This window comes from Sinohyriopsis cumingii, chromosome 2 (genome assembly GCF_028554795.1).
Source record: "Sinohyriopsis cumingii isolate HCF-2022 chromosome 2, ASM2855479v2, whole genome shotgun sequence".
NCBI lineage: Eukaryota > Metazoa > Mollusca > Bivalvia > Unionida > Unionidae > Sinohyriopsis > Sinohyriopsis cumingii.
In genome coordinates this window covers 114,064,232-114,078,997 of record NC_142962.1, presented here as the reverse complement: position 1 = coordinate 114,078,997, position 14,766 = coordinate 114,064,232, and the positions used below count along the sequence as shown (strand labels likewise).

General features: G+C 35.3%; 1 protein-coding gene across 2 annotated transcripts in view; it reads right to left on the bottom strand.

Moving 5' to 3' along the window:
* The window catches only part of LOC149805633 (ataxin-3-like), a 47,404-nt gene that overhangs the window by 19,690 nt on the left and 12,948 nt on the right, over positions 1-14,766 (bottom strand). For both annotated transcript variants that reach the window (XM_089950272.1, XM_089950273.1), the window contains exon 4: positions 9,674-9,828. In XM_089950272.1, coding sequence (XP_089806398.1) covers positions 9,674-9,828 — 155 coding nt within the window. The remainder of the gene's footprint in view (positions 1-9,673; positions 9,829-14,766) is intronic.

Here is a 14,766-nt window from a genome sequence, read left to right as displayed (position 1 = left end):
GACAGTGATTATACTGTATACCTGTTGTCCATATTTAATACAATGTTGTGCAGAAAAGCAATTTTATTTTTAATTTTTAGAAAAAGGATTTGAATATTTGGATATATCATCTTGACATCAGTTTCAGAGCATCATGTGTTTCAGAGCGGCCATTTTATTCTGTTGATATCATATGATAACATGGAACTGATGATGCAATTTTCAGACGTTTACTTGACAGATATGTCACGCTTTGCTACAAGTGTGCTACAAGTACAGAAAATGCTTCCAGCTTGTCTAGATCCAGTAAATATACACATAATGCATTACAATAACCAAAAAGACATCAAACTGCCTAATACACTTTTATACCCATTCAAAATACCTTGATTTTTTTGATAATGTCAATGATGCAACTTGTTTGTTGTTGACTGTCTAATGAATAAAATCAGGTGACTTTTTATCTCTGTCTACTTCGCATTTTGTTTTCCCCATTCAAGCCAAAAAAATGAAATAATGATCCATTTCGCTGTTGAATTTAAGAACATTATCTTTTATCATTCTTTCCTTATTTCCAGCATTGAATAAAGGAAAACATTAATCAAAGGTACTGAAATCAACATAATTTTTTTCAAAAGATATTTATTTATATTTTGGTACATTGACATTTACGTAATTTTGGAAACAAAACAGCATTTAAACATTTCTAAGCCTATCATAAATGCATCACATGACGTTTGCATGATTTTCAGAATGATAGAAAGCTGCATCGTTGTTATGACCAAGAAGCCTTAACAAAAACATACATAGATGAAGAAAATATTCACACATATTAAGACTATTTATTGTTATATTCGCCCTTGTTACCATTTCCTGTGATCATACATTTCTTTTCTCAACTATACGATTGCCACGAGTGGCGCTGTGATCAACCGCTCTGAAACAGATGACGTTATAAACAAGAAAAGCAATATGTGGTACTCATAAATAAACTGTCACTGAACAAATGTTTGCAGTCATAAACAGTTTTAAATTTTGAATGTTGGTACAGGTATAACGATGATTCAAAGTGTAAATGAACTTTTAATAAAACTTACATTGTTTATGAATTATTCCATGAAATGTTCTTAAGGGCGCCAAAACACGATACTGTGAGGATATTTATTATTCTAGTGGAGTTAATAGGGCCCAGGCAATATATATACAGTAAATTGCCAACAACTGAGTAAAAAAGCAATGGCATAATGGTAAAATTGTCATGCACTTTAAAGGTACCATGTATCCTCACATATAAGTCAACTCCAACTGCAAACTGCATTGATACAGATGTGCCATCGCATAATGCACCAGCAGATATGGGTCTGTGCAGTTTGTAGAGTAATCAGTAGAACAAAATAAAGCCTGATCTACTGGCACATTATGCTATGGCAAATCAGGATCTCTATTGTCTGCAGTTTGACTCAATGTGTAAATGAGTATATACAGTAAATATGAGAGCAGTGGTTCAAGACATCAAACCTTGTTTCTCTCATGTTTGTTTTTTAAAGCAATCTAAAAATGTATGATGCATGGAAATAAGTTTCATTTTATTTCCCTTAAGTGAGTCAAGATTATTACTATTGCATTAATCATGCCTTATCTTGTCACATATTTCTGATTAACAAGTGAAACTATCATTGACCAAAATGTTTGAATTAGCAGCTTAAAAATAACTGCAAAAAGCATTTTGTGTTAAAATGCTGTGCTTTAAAATGATGGCTTTACATCATTAATGCTGTCAAAATGTGCCTGAGAATGTAATCTTAACTGGAATTTATGGCAGGACTACCTTTTAAAAAAAATTGCTATTTTATGACAGTGTTAATCTTTAATAGTAAAAATTAATTTCTGTAATTATTTAAAAGCTTCTTTACTTCAACAAAGTAATGCAAACATGCACTCTAATTAAAAATGTGACATGAATGGCCAAGTTTCTCTTTGATCTGCACATATAAATCTTACAATGAAGACTAGTGCTGTGACATGCAGTTATATCCAACTTTTGATTTTAATTCACAACTTGGCCAGTGCATGAAATATATAAATCATGCCACCATTTCCGGAAGTTGCTTAATGCAAATATTTTACTGGTGTCCATTTATGTGTTTATGTGTGTGATAGAGGCCGAGAAATTTGTTGTTGTTGTGAGTTCAACACCATTTTTAAGTACATGTTAGGCTATATATGGCAGCCAGTACAGTTGGTATTAATGTTTCTCTTAGAATATGTTCTCCTATCACATTAATGTTAAGAATATAAGCCTTACTATCTCCTGAATCCAGCCCTCCCAAAGACAAATATTATTCCTTTTCAGTCTATATTATAGAGACAAATGGCAATAACACCTGTCCATTACCTCCCCTTGCAAACAACAGGTGACACTAGTTTTAACATCCCTGAATATTGTGTAATGGGAAGTTCGCATTACAGGGAGGATATTAATGTGATCAAGTATGTATTGCAGAAAAACATAATTTAGTGAAACATTTGCTTTTTCCTTTGAATAAGTTCCCCAATCACATTAATGTTAGGAGAACAGGTAATAGGCAGAGGGAATGTTTAGCATCCTACCTATACCTCAGTTAACCTTTAAGGGAAAAAGACTGGATTCTCCATCTGAAGGTTAACCCACTCTCTTAACTTGAAAGCAACACAACTGAAGGTGACAAGGTTACATCTGGGATTAAGAAGAAATAATGAGATGTTCTTACCATATACAATTCTAGGCAAATCCAGCAAAAGCTGTGCAGGAAGCCAAATCTGGAGATTCATATGATGTCATATGGGTCTTGTAGCCTCTTGTGCAACTGAGACAGGGTGTAGCGGATACAGAGTGTGTTGCTGTGGAGGTCAAGTCTCATAGATAAAACTCAAGAAAGTTGACTGTGCTTGCCAACCGATGGCCTAGCCGATATCTTTGAAAGACAAGAAGAGTCATAGGCAAAAATGTTCTGATCAGCAGAGATCTTCATAAGGCAACTCTGTTCTCATGAAATGTGAGAGTATGTCATGCATATGACCCATTTCAACCATAATGAGAGGGCTTGAGTAGTTATGTCCTCTTTCCTAGGTTTAATGGAAGAAAGGGCTCAGTCTGCTTTAAATAAACTCTGAGCACAGCAACTGGGTCTTGTCTGAAAGTCTCATGGGTTGTTAATACAAGAGAGAGGTCATATAATGACATTTTTATTGTCCAATGGCAAAAACCAATTCATGGTGACTAAACCCGGTTGCATCATAAGGAACACTGGGCTACCTGACTGAAACTGAAGATAGGCTGTGTCAAATGAGAGGGCATGTAATTCACTGACTCTTTATCCTGAAGTGAATGCTATATGGCAAAGCTTTTGTGAGGTCTTAGCCAAATTCCACAATTAGTCTGAATTCTGCCAAGTCAGAACACATGAAAGATTCCACCTGGTAAACAGGGTGAGTGAGTTAGACCTGCTGATACAAGTGAGTGAATGAAACTGGAAGTGTGGGGGGTGAAAAACATTGTTTCATGTTTTCTCGATAAAATGTCCTCCGTAATTGATTGGCAGATTGGCTGGGTTTCGGGTTGAGCAGGAAATGATCCTGCATCCTGTGGTCTCCGGTCATCACGTTACTGACAGTGAGTCAGACATAATACAGTGATGGTTGCTGTGCAGAGAGATGGAGGGGCAGTTCATGACCTACCTGCCTCTGCACTTCCTCTTTCTTGTCACTGAACAGCACAGGTGAATCGAAGGGAAAGGTTCACAGGGTCAGGTTGGGATGTGGCTTGAGGGTGGTTAAGCATAACATGTGTCCGATTGTAAAAGATGAAGGTTAGTGGAAGCTGTCGAAGCATTCACCAGCCTTGTCTGAAAATAAGTCCAACAATGAAGACATTGCCACTATACTGTGAACAAGCTTCAAAATGATGTGCAGAATACTTTTATCTACTATATAGTAAGCAGGCAAAGTTGGATTGACCACAGCATAGTTCTTGTCTAATGCTAGGAGATCTGTGTTGGAATGGGTTTTATACCAGTATTAACTGCAAAGGACGCTGACAGCTGATTATCTAAAACAAAATTTTGGAATTGCTAAGGTCACTATTTTGGCAGATAGATTCCAGCAACTTCCTCGATTTTTCTGCGACTGCAGGAGATGATGGAAGAAAGGGCTGACTTCCTCATCATTAAAATTGATTAAGGTCTTGACCCTGCATGTCAATGTGTGAGTGGTGGGTGAGGGGTTGACAGACATTCTAAGTTTGGTAACAGCCAATACATTCCTCTACTGCTGTATTACAGCTATACTCAGTCCACTCCGTGTTGAAGTCTGACCATAAACTGTCATCAGATTTATCCCCATATTCAGTGTGCAGGTTCTCCTGGCTGAAATCAAGATCGATATCCAGAAAATACATTCCTGGCCTGGAAGCAAAGACATAGACATGGCCATTATCTTTAAGGCTGTCATGGTACCGTCCAAGAAGATTAGCCATGAGTAACTGGCTAGCCATATCTGCAGGATGTAGCCAAATCAGTATGGACAACCTGTTGAAGAAAAAAAAGAAACCAGTACTAGTGTCATGCAAACAGTGGCAGTGTAGGTAGCTATGGTGCTGGAGTCATGGCAATGTTAGACAGATGGACAGATATATCAACAAGAACACTGCAGAATTAATATTCCATGGCTCAACTAGACAAGGCATAGGACAATGTGTAAAAGAAGTCATAAGGTCACTGAATGATATGGATTGAAAGCAGGATGATGGGACGGTACAGTCGCCAGCAAAGACAGCATCAAAACAGGTGTATCTACAGTATGTCTAGAGAAACTAGACAGTTGGACGGTATTGTCAGCAGCCAATACAACATTAAAACTGTGGTGTGGCTTGATGACCTGGCTCACTGAAGTCATTTATAAACTCCAGGCTACCAGAGTTACATGCCCGAAGATCATGGTCAAGCATACAGCAGAACTTGCAACACCTGGGATATCTAGAATTGGGTGGAAACTCCCTCAAAGTGTCAAAATTCTCTACTAAAACAGAAGACAGAAGAAGGATGGGTAAACCTGGCCAGAACTAATCAACTCTGTCATTGCAAGCTATACGACCTGACACACCTGTAACTGAAGAGACCATGCAGATGGTGAAGACGTCACAGCTTCTCCATTTCCACAGATGTAATGATACCAGTAGGTAATGTTCACCGTATCATCGTTCATGGAGTGGCCCCAATGGTGCCTGTCACCTGGCTGGCCAAAAACTCAGTATAAGGTTAATGATAAAAACATTAATACTCTTGGTCATTTGACTTCCCATATTGCTCCATTTCTTGTATTTTTTCTTAAAGCTTTTGACCATGTAATTTCTGAACAACATGATGTAAGTACACTTTAACCAGGCGAGATACGAGTCATGATAATTCTTGCTTATTTTGAATTCTTGCATTTTGCAAACTTCATCATCATAGTTAACTCTGAAATGACAAAGTAAGAAAGTAAAACAAGAAATGAATAGTTCAATGTATTAATAATGCCAGGCACACCTGTTAAATGACGAAAAAATAGACAATGTGTGTGAACATGAGCTTCAATATGTTCCATTACAATCTAGCCATGTAGAACCATGCAGTCTGAGAATAAAGAAACAAGTCTGCATAGGTGTAAACAATTAACATAATCATTGTCAAAATTTAAAAAATAATGTACACAACCTCTTGAATAATCTTGAATACATCCAAAAATAACACAACCCTCAAAGAATGGGATGAAATGTAGCACAAATTTTCAATGGATTTCAGGAGGCAATATAAACAATATATTCTGTTTACAGAAAAAAATTTAAACTTGTGTGTTACCGTCACCAACTAGGAGAGGTAAAGAGCAAGAGTTATTGCCTTTAGCAACAGAATATAGACAGAAAACACAAATTTTCATCTTTGGGAAGGCTAGATCTGGGAGTTAGTAGGACTTATATTTCTAACAATAATATGATCTGGAAATTTAAGGAAGCGAAAGGAATCACTTTTATTTATATGAATTGAATCTGAATCTAATTTGAGGCTGAAATCAACACTGTCTTTTGATAATAAAAATATTTAAAAGTATGTGTTAAAATAAGTTCACAACATAACTTTATGTGCTGGACAAAATTCTCTGTCACAGCTTTGTTTCAGATAATATCAAGAATTAATAGCTAATTTTCATCTAATATTTACCCACCCCCAAGTCATTTTGGAGCGCTGTTCCAACAGTATTTATCAGATACATCCACAGACTGGGTTTGATAAAAGTATATTCATACTTGTTTTTATATTATCATGCACAGAAGTCAGCACTGCTAAAACCCTATGTCAAGACCTGACCCAGAGTACTGACCATCAACTTGTTCACTGGAATGCTACTAAATACAAAGTTTAATTAAAATTCGTTTGAAAGGTAAAAGTCAAAATGTTCATAAGCTCAGTGAATTAAAAAATTGCAAGCACTGACCTCTGACTTGAGCCCAATGTCAATTAGGTCTGGTTTTCAAAATTCCTACACAAAATTACCTATGTGTTGATTGTCATATAATAACCATTTTTATTCAGAACCAATTAAATAGTGCAAGATGTGTTTAGAAAAACCTATTTCAACAACATCATTTATGGAAGTGGAATACTCACAAAAAGATTTTAAAGATAGTTATTTTGGTGCCATGTTTGAGGTGAGATGAAACCATTTCACTAAGAATCTACTACATATGGCTACAACAGTTTTTTTGTGTGAAAAGCCATTGCTGAAGAAGTAACCGTATAAGGTTTTGAGAATGGCCATCATGGCAGCCATTTTGGAAGCTATATCAGCATCAATTTAATGTAGGATTACCAATATGTAGTTTTTTCTGAGTGCTCCAACCAGAATCGGAGTGTTGACAAATATATAGAAGTAGGGTCAGCATCATGCATGGGGACCTCAGTATGGAATGTGTTCCAATTAATTTACAAGTGGTGATGGAATTCTGGTCCTAGAGAAATCAGAGTTGATTGAACTTTGCTTCTTAATGGGTCAGTTGTGGAGTGTGATTGGTCACAAACAGGTCTAGCATTGGTCAGCTTCATAGTGAACAGACCCATTACAAGATGGACAGATGGAGAGATTACTATAATTACTGTACAGCTTGGGACATGATAAAATAAATCAGTTTTTTTCCTGTCTCAGAAATTATGATCAACCTTTATTTTCTTCACCTAAGTCATATGTCCAGAGACTTAAGGAACAAAAATAAATGTTTGCTGAATTTGCACACACAACACTGCATGTTACAATAAAAAAGATAAAACATTTATTCGATATTAAAATGAAAGAAACATTGTATCGTTATCATTTACTCCTTTTTTGTTTATCATGAGCAATTTATTAAAGGCAAAAATATGTCCATAAACTCTGCATAGGTAGCATATGCACCAATACTGTATTGCTTTTATCAGATAACACATGACACATTGTACATTGAACTGAATATAGAGAAACAAATTATGTTTGGTTGTAGTCAAAGGTTTTAATTTGTTATCAGATTGAAAACTGGATCCAATAAAATCGCAAATCAGAGAGAAAGAGGGATAGAACAATATCAACTGATTTGCTTGAAGGTACCTACCATTCACACATGACACGGTGTAAGGTGCAAAATAACCAAGACTGTATTATTACCAGATTAACTATATGACAGTATCTCACAGATAAAAATCATTATTTGAAAATACATTCACTGAGTGGAAATGACAATATTACCTATGGCATGGGTTACAAGAAGTATTATTAAAGGAAGATAATGCGGTGTATATTATTTAGCCTGCTCATTTGTATCAATTATGATTAATGATGGCAAACAAACATAAGTCCCGGTGGTAAATAATACAACAAGTAGTGAGCTATAAACTCATTAAGTGAACTCACCAGCAGAATATCAAATATCAAGGTTATTCTTTGTAAAGCAAGCCAACCCCAGAAGCTCACTTTGGATTCTTTTAAGTGTTCACTCTCTCACGTGTGTGTGCACGTGTACACATACACACTGAATATAAATTAAAACTTAAACATTTTTGTGACACAATCTAATGCTTCATGCAAGGACACTGACGACCCAGTGTTTCCCAGAAGATTTGGAGGAGAAAATAAAATCATTCCATGAATTCATGAAAGTCAGCGGAGAAGATGATTTCACCAACATGACCATTAACATGTATGAAACTCCAGTATAATCTGATTTCATTCCGGGATGGACTGTCAATTAGAATGGGGTTAAAAGTATTAGAATTTACACAACTGGTGATGATAACAAATCTAATTTTAGTCCATGCAGTTTCCACAGCAGGAGATGTGTTGCCTTCAATTATCATGGCATGACGAAGCTAGAAAATATTAATGCACTGAAAATATGCAAGAAAAGGGTTGGGTTGATGCAGTGATGCTTTGGTGGATTAAGGAGTTTCATCGCAAATATACAGTTTAATATTTTCAATAAAAGTTCGAGTGCATTTCTGACATGTAATTTTCAAATTATTTAAAATGTGTCCCACTGCTTATGACTATAAAAAAAAACACTGTGTCCCAGAACATAGTGTATAAAATTATTACTTTAAAATTTATTGTCCCAAGTATACTCTCCAATCTGTGTTTCGTATTACAGCCAAAGTTTTCTAACATTGTTCCTGAGGTATCTAATATGTGGAAGGAAAGTTTGCTACCACTGGAAACATATCTTAAATTTGGTCTCTTCCACAACAGGAGTAAATATGTGTATGTGTGTGTGTGTTTGTGTGTGTGTGCAAGTTGGAATTTTGAACATAACTTTAACAATGTTTCAGTCATATCGCTATGATGTCTCCAGTGTGGCATTTTATAGTGACGTCTAGCACTGGGGCATCATGCTGCAGACATGATGCCAAGCCGACCAGTCCTAACACTAACCTCTTAATGCTGAGTGCCAAGCGAGGCAGCTGTTAGTACCATTTTTGTAAGTCATTCTTGTGAGAAAATATAGGTCATTATAAATTTAATGCAGAGGCAGAAGTTCATGCAAATAGCTTTATTTTTCGAAAATTGGAATTCATTTTCTCTGCACATTTGTGACCTCTGTTTAAGCTAATTGCAATGGTTCTTCAATAGTATACATAACCTTTTAGCTATAAGAGATCAAAAAAGTCCTCAACATATAAATGAGCAGTCAGTTCCTGGATGAAAACACTTCACTATGCTTTTAAGTTTGATGCTGAATAAGTTTACTGAAAATATCCTGCCCAGAAGTACTCCCATATTCTGATGACAGCTTTTAAACAGGGTTGTGCCACTCTGAAAATTGGATATAAAGATAGGCAGCTGACCTCTAAGACCAAGGTTGAATAGGTCAACTCTCATAACAATTCTGATCAGAAATGAAGTCTATAGATCTATAGAGTATTCATAAGCAAGTGTTGACAAACAGATGCATGATGAATAATACACACAGAATAACTGATGCTGGGCAATACCATAAGCTCAGCAGACATTTTGGCCAGGTGAGCTAAACGTCTACCTTCTTGAGTTTGCAGGTTTAGACACTGTCCAATATCCAACAGTTATAAAGTAGATCTCAATGTGTCAAGCTTTTCCCATATTTATTCCTCTTTCCTTCTACTTTTAATAAATGTCTCACCTTCCTCTTGTAATTGTGTGAGAAACATATTCAAGTAGGTATCTGAGATCAGCTCTGGACCAGTCAGCAGGGAATTCAGATTAAACCACTGGTAACCAAGCTTCCTGATGGTTAGCCAGTGTTCACGGAAATTACAGATGTATGCTTTCTGTTGCCTGTTAAAGACAAGAAACGAATTTAAATTACAGTCTTACAATAATGTCAACATTGCCAATAATGAAATGGGCTATAAATTACCAAATTAAAATATCAGTGTCAATTGGCCTGTACCGAGTGTCAAAGATAAGACATGACTGACAAAACAGAAAAATGGATGGACAGGCAAATGAAGTGCATTTCAATATTATTATTTTAAAAAAATTTAAACTTGTGGAGAACAATGCCATCACATGTGTGGGGATAATCATGATATTATAAGCAAATTAAATTAACTAAATAGCTCCTAATAAAAAACAAGTTTAGGATGAGAAAAGTAACAAAAGGTGAATCAACTTTATTCTCTTCCTTTAAACAATCTGACTAAAATTTTGATTACAGGAACATTTTACATTAATGATGTAAATTAGACAAAGTTTAAAAAAAGTGACAGGCATGACCATTACTTGTGGGAAGGAAAATTCTTCATTTAATTTGTTGGAAAACTGCTTGTGACATCATTGCATTTACACAGCAAAATGGGCAGATGGCTCTTGATAAAAGGGATATCATTCGATCACAATTTAATTTGCAAGTACAAAAATATACTGTATAAATTCGCGTATAAGCCCATTCGCGTATAAGCTGACCCCCAAACTGAACAGTTAAAAACACTAAAAAATGTGCATGACCCATGTATAATCCGACCTACAACTCTGAGGAGACATCACAAGATGCACGAGGTAAGTTCTAAATGCATTTATTCAGGCAAACTTATACTTTAAAAAATACATGTATACTTATCTCGAGCTTGGCATGCATGATTATTAAAAAGAAATGGTATAAAGGAATTTATTTAATTTTCTGTTTTCTTATTGTTTCTTCCTAATTTAGATTTGTATATAATTTGATCGAATGATGACAAGAATTTTGCAATCGCGAGTTGATGTAACACTACCTCTCCCTTTTGACTCGATTATTGTTTATTTATGCATTATTGCATTGGACATTTTATATCAATGCACTGGTAATTACATTTTCACTTTGCTTTGAAATTGTAAATACCTAACTCATTAAAATGTAATCCCAGTATGACAACACAATGAACAAACAATACGATTCGATTCAACACTCACAATTAGACTACTGAACTTATATACATAATGGTGCTACCACATGTACATTGTAGGTTTGATTAATCTCTGAACAGTTGAATCATGGGCACCATTGCTCTCTAAACTTTAATGATATTTCTAAAATATAATAATAAAGGTTCAGAAATAATGCTGCAACAATTATGCTAATACCATAAAGCTGAGTTATTGTTTGCTTTGATGTAAGCAACCTTACAAAATACCTGTCAACTTTCAAGCCGGGAGGAAAAAAAAACTCACAATATTCAGGGTTGCTCCAAGCCAACCTCCCAATTTCATATCTTCTGATTTTTGCAGAGAACTTCCGATTATTAATTGTCTTCGATTTTCACTTCTAAACAAGGAAAGTCCTACATGTTCTGTTGTAACTCCTGTGAATTATTGTTGTGACGAAATAATTACTTTACTATAAAGAATTTGCTTCTTCACTAAATAGAATGTTAAGTTTAAACATTATTCACGTAAATTAATGATTATTTTTTACCTCTACAATAACAAAAAAATAAAAAAATAAACCAGAACAATAAAATAAACCATAAAAATAAAATCGTCCACAATTTCAATCCCAAGAATGATCACTGCGAATGCTGTAACTCCATATGCTATAGCGCCACTCCCATGAAAGAAACTTACACGAGTGAACACCTGGCATTTTTATACCATATATACCAATGTTACTTACCATCGTTAAATTAAAAGAAGGAATGAAAATACATACCGCACAACAAATTTGTCCTCAAAAAACTAATTCAGAATACAGGTTTTAAAATAAACAATACTAAATGCTTTACGAGTTGACAATAAGGGAATAAGGTCAGGTATACAAAGAGGGGAAAATAGCTGCCACATGTACAGTACAATGAGGCTGGCTATTTTGGTACCTTTACTTCAACAAAATTGGGAACCCTTTATTTTCCAATCAATTGCTGGTGCTTGCGTAATGCACAATAGTGTTCTTGTTGTTGTTGTTGTTGTTTTTGTAGGGTTTAACGCCATTTTTCAGCACAAGATAGGCTATACATGGCAGTCAGTATAATTGGTGGAGGAAGAATCCTGGAAAACCCCAGGAAGAACCACTGACCCACGAGAAGCTACTGGCAGGCTTTCTCACGTACCAACATTAGCTGAGGCTGAGACTTGAACTCATGCAAACAGAGGTGAGATGGCAGTGATCCATAACGGTGAGCACTTTAGACCACTCAGAGCCCCACACAATAGTGTAGAACATGGTTTCTTTGAATTATGACGGAGGGCCAATCGTTTTCACAAAATAGTTGCACAGATAAGAATTAACTTTTAATTAGTCTCGCTGGCTTTCTTGCCTCTTTATTTAAGACTAATCTTTAGCTATTGTGCAGTTTGACCACAGCTGACCAGAATTTGAACACAGGGCACGTCCTGGGAGAAAACAGGGCATATTACAGGGAGAAACGGCGAGACTTTTTACAAATTTCACGCATATTGGACCAGGAAGATCAATCAATATTTAGTGAAAACAAGGCTTTAAAAATGCCACAAAAAAACTCCTGATTTTAGGTCCCAATCTCTATTTCTTTTATTCAGTCTCCCGACTTTGCTTTTGAAAAGTTCATAGGTATGCCTTATACCCCATTTTACAAAACTACAGTAATTGTGCTAATATTATGGAATAAAAGGCAATTACACATAAATGTACCGGTATAGTTACCGGTCAAAATTCCCTCTTATCACAAACCAGTTTCAGGGTTTTAATGATTAGATGGCCTGTACTGCTGTCGCAAAATGAAAGACAAATTCGCCGACTATCAACATAGGAGATGCCGAAACATCAAGCTTTCCACTGTGTGGAAAGTTATGATGATTGTTCAGCTAAAACAAAACTAAAATTAACTGATGTTGATCTTAGTTGATCTATATAATTTTAGTCTTTATTATTTCCACTCTTCGTGAACATGTCAATTATGATGGTCAAATGCCTTGTAAAATTAAACGTGCATACCTTTTTAAAAATATTACCTCAATTTGTAGGATCGCTTATATCACTGAAAATGAGTAACTCATGAGCGCGTAATTCAACGTAAATGAAACGACTATTAATGACTGGCTGAAATGTTGTCTAAAAGAATGCAATTTGGTCGAAACAATGAATAAAGCAAAATCTGTGTCTAATATGTTTGGGAATAAGTAAGGATTTAAGTGACGCTATGTGCTGTTTGCACTGTGTAAGTACTGTATATTATAGTTCAGCATGGTCTCCCTGGTAAACTCAACCGGCCCGTGAATTATTTAGTCTATATTTACCTTTATTTAGCTTTGTGTTGGACAAATCAGAAAATATACACATGCAAAATAATAAAAAAATTAATCATATTACTTTTTAACAGTTTAATAATTGTCGGGTCACAGAATTTTTTTTCTTCACATGCCTATGTCTTAGGACAAGGAAAAAATTATTATTTCGTGTCCCAAGATTTACAACTATTACAGTAGTCAACAAAAAGACATAAAAACATATAAGTTTAGACACTGGCCTGCGGATAAAACCGGCCCCCCCTTTTTCCAGGCCTTTATTTTTTCCTAAATTATTTGGCTTATATGCGAGTATATACGGTAATCAAATCAGGCCAATATATCTCAAATAGTATAAAGTAGTAAAAATTGGTATGAAGAAAAACAAGACACAGAATAGGGGTCATATCAAAGTCAACAAAGCCATGATATATCAATAACTAAAGCTCCTAAATAAAATTAAACTGTTACTGGACATTTGTTTCCTCAAAAGCTGTATTAGTCGATCCTGCACACATCTACTGACACTTCACTTTCCCAATATCTTCTTGTGTGGGAAGGAAGTTTTTCTTGTGAACTAAGACATATTTTTTCTTTAACCTAAGATAAGTTTTTTCTTAACACTCAACTTCTGCCCCCACTAACTACCTTGTAAAATATAAACAAATGGTCAGTTTCTATATATTTCCCCATCTGGTCTTTTATCTATTAAGTTACTGAAGTTATTCATGTTCTTAATACTCAGAATTATGAAAATATTTAAATTCTGACACTATTTTTTCTCTTTATTTTCTTAAATGTCAGTAATACATGTCAGCTTTTTATTACTATGATGTACATGAGTCAGTTGATGCAACTTTGGAAAAGAACCATTTAAGTTATAGGGGTGGAGAAGTTTGCTATTGTAACGTTTTCTACTACGTTTTTGATGTGCATTAGTACAAAGCCACATTTACCTGCATGTATTTTAATTTATGCAGGGATTATTTTACTTTTCCTTCCATATGCTTTTATGAAAAGCAAATTTTTAAAGTAAATTATGTTTCTCCGAGAATACCTACCCAATCACATTAAATCAGGAATATTAGCCCACTACCTCGCTAATCCAGCCCTACTAAAATACAAAAATCATCTTATCCTGTCTATTTTTAGATAGACAAAAGGCAGCAACACTTGCACACTACCTCCCCGTGATACCAGCAGGTGTCACCAGTTTTTAGCTTAGCAAGTTATTAACGCTGACGCTCACATGGTGGGGTGGTTTTATGTAATGTGATTGGGTAATTATTCTCAGAGAAACATAATTTACATTAAACATTTGCTATATCCTTTGAATACATTCCCCAATCACACTAAGTTAGGAGAATAAGTAATAGGAGGAGGGGATGCTAAGCATCAGGCCCAACTCAGATATCCTTCTGGAGATGAGTGGCTGGATTCCCCATATGAAAGATAACCCATTCTCCTAATGATCTTAGCAACACAACCCATGATCCCTTGTTCTGAGACTCATATATATGGCTGAGAAGATGAAGT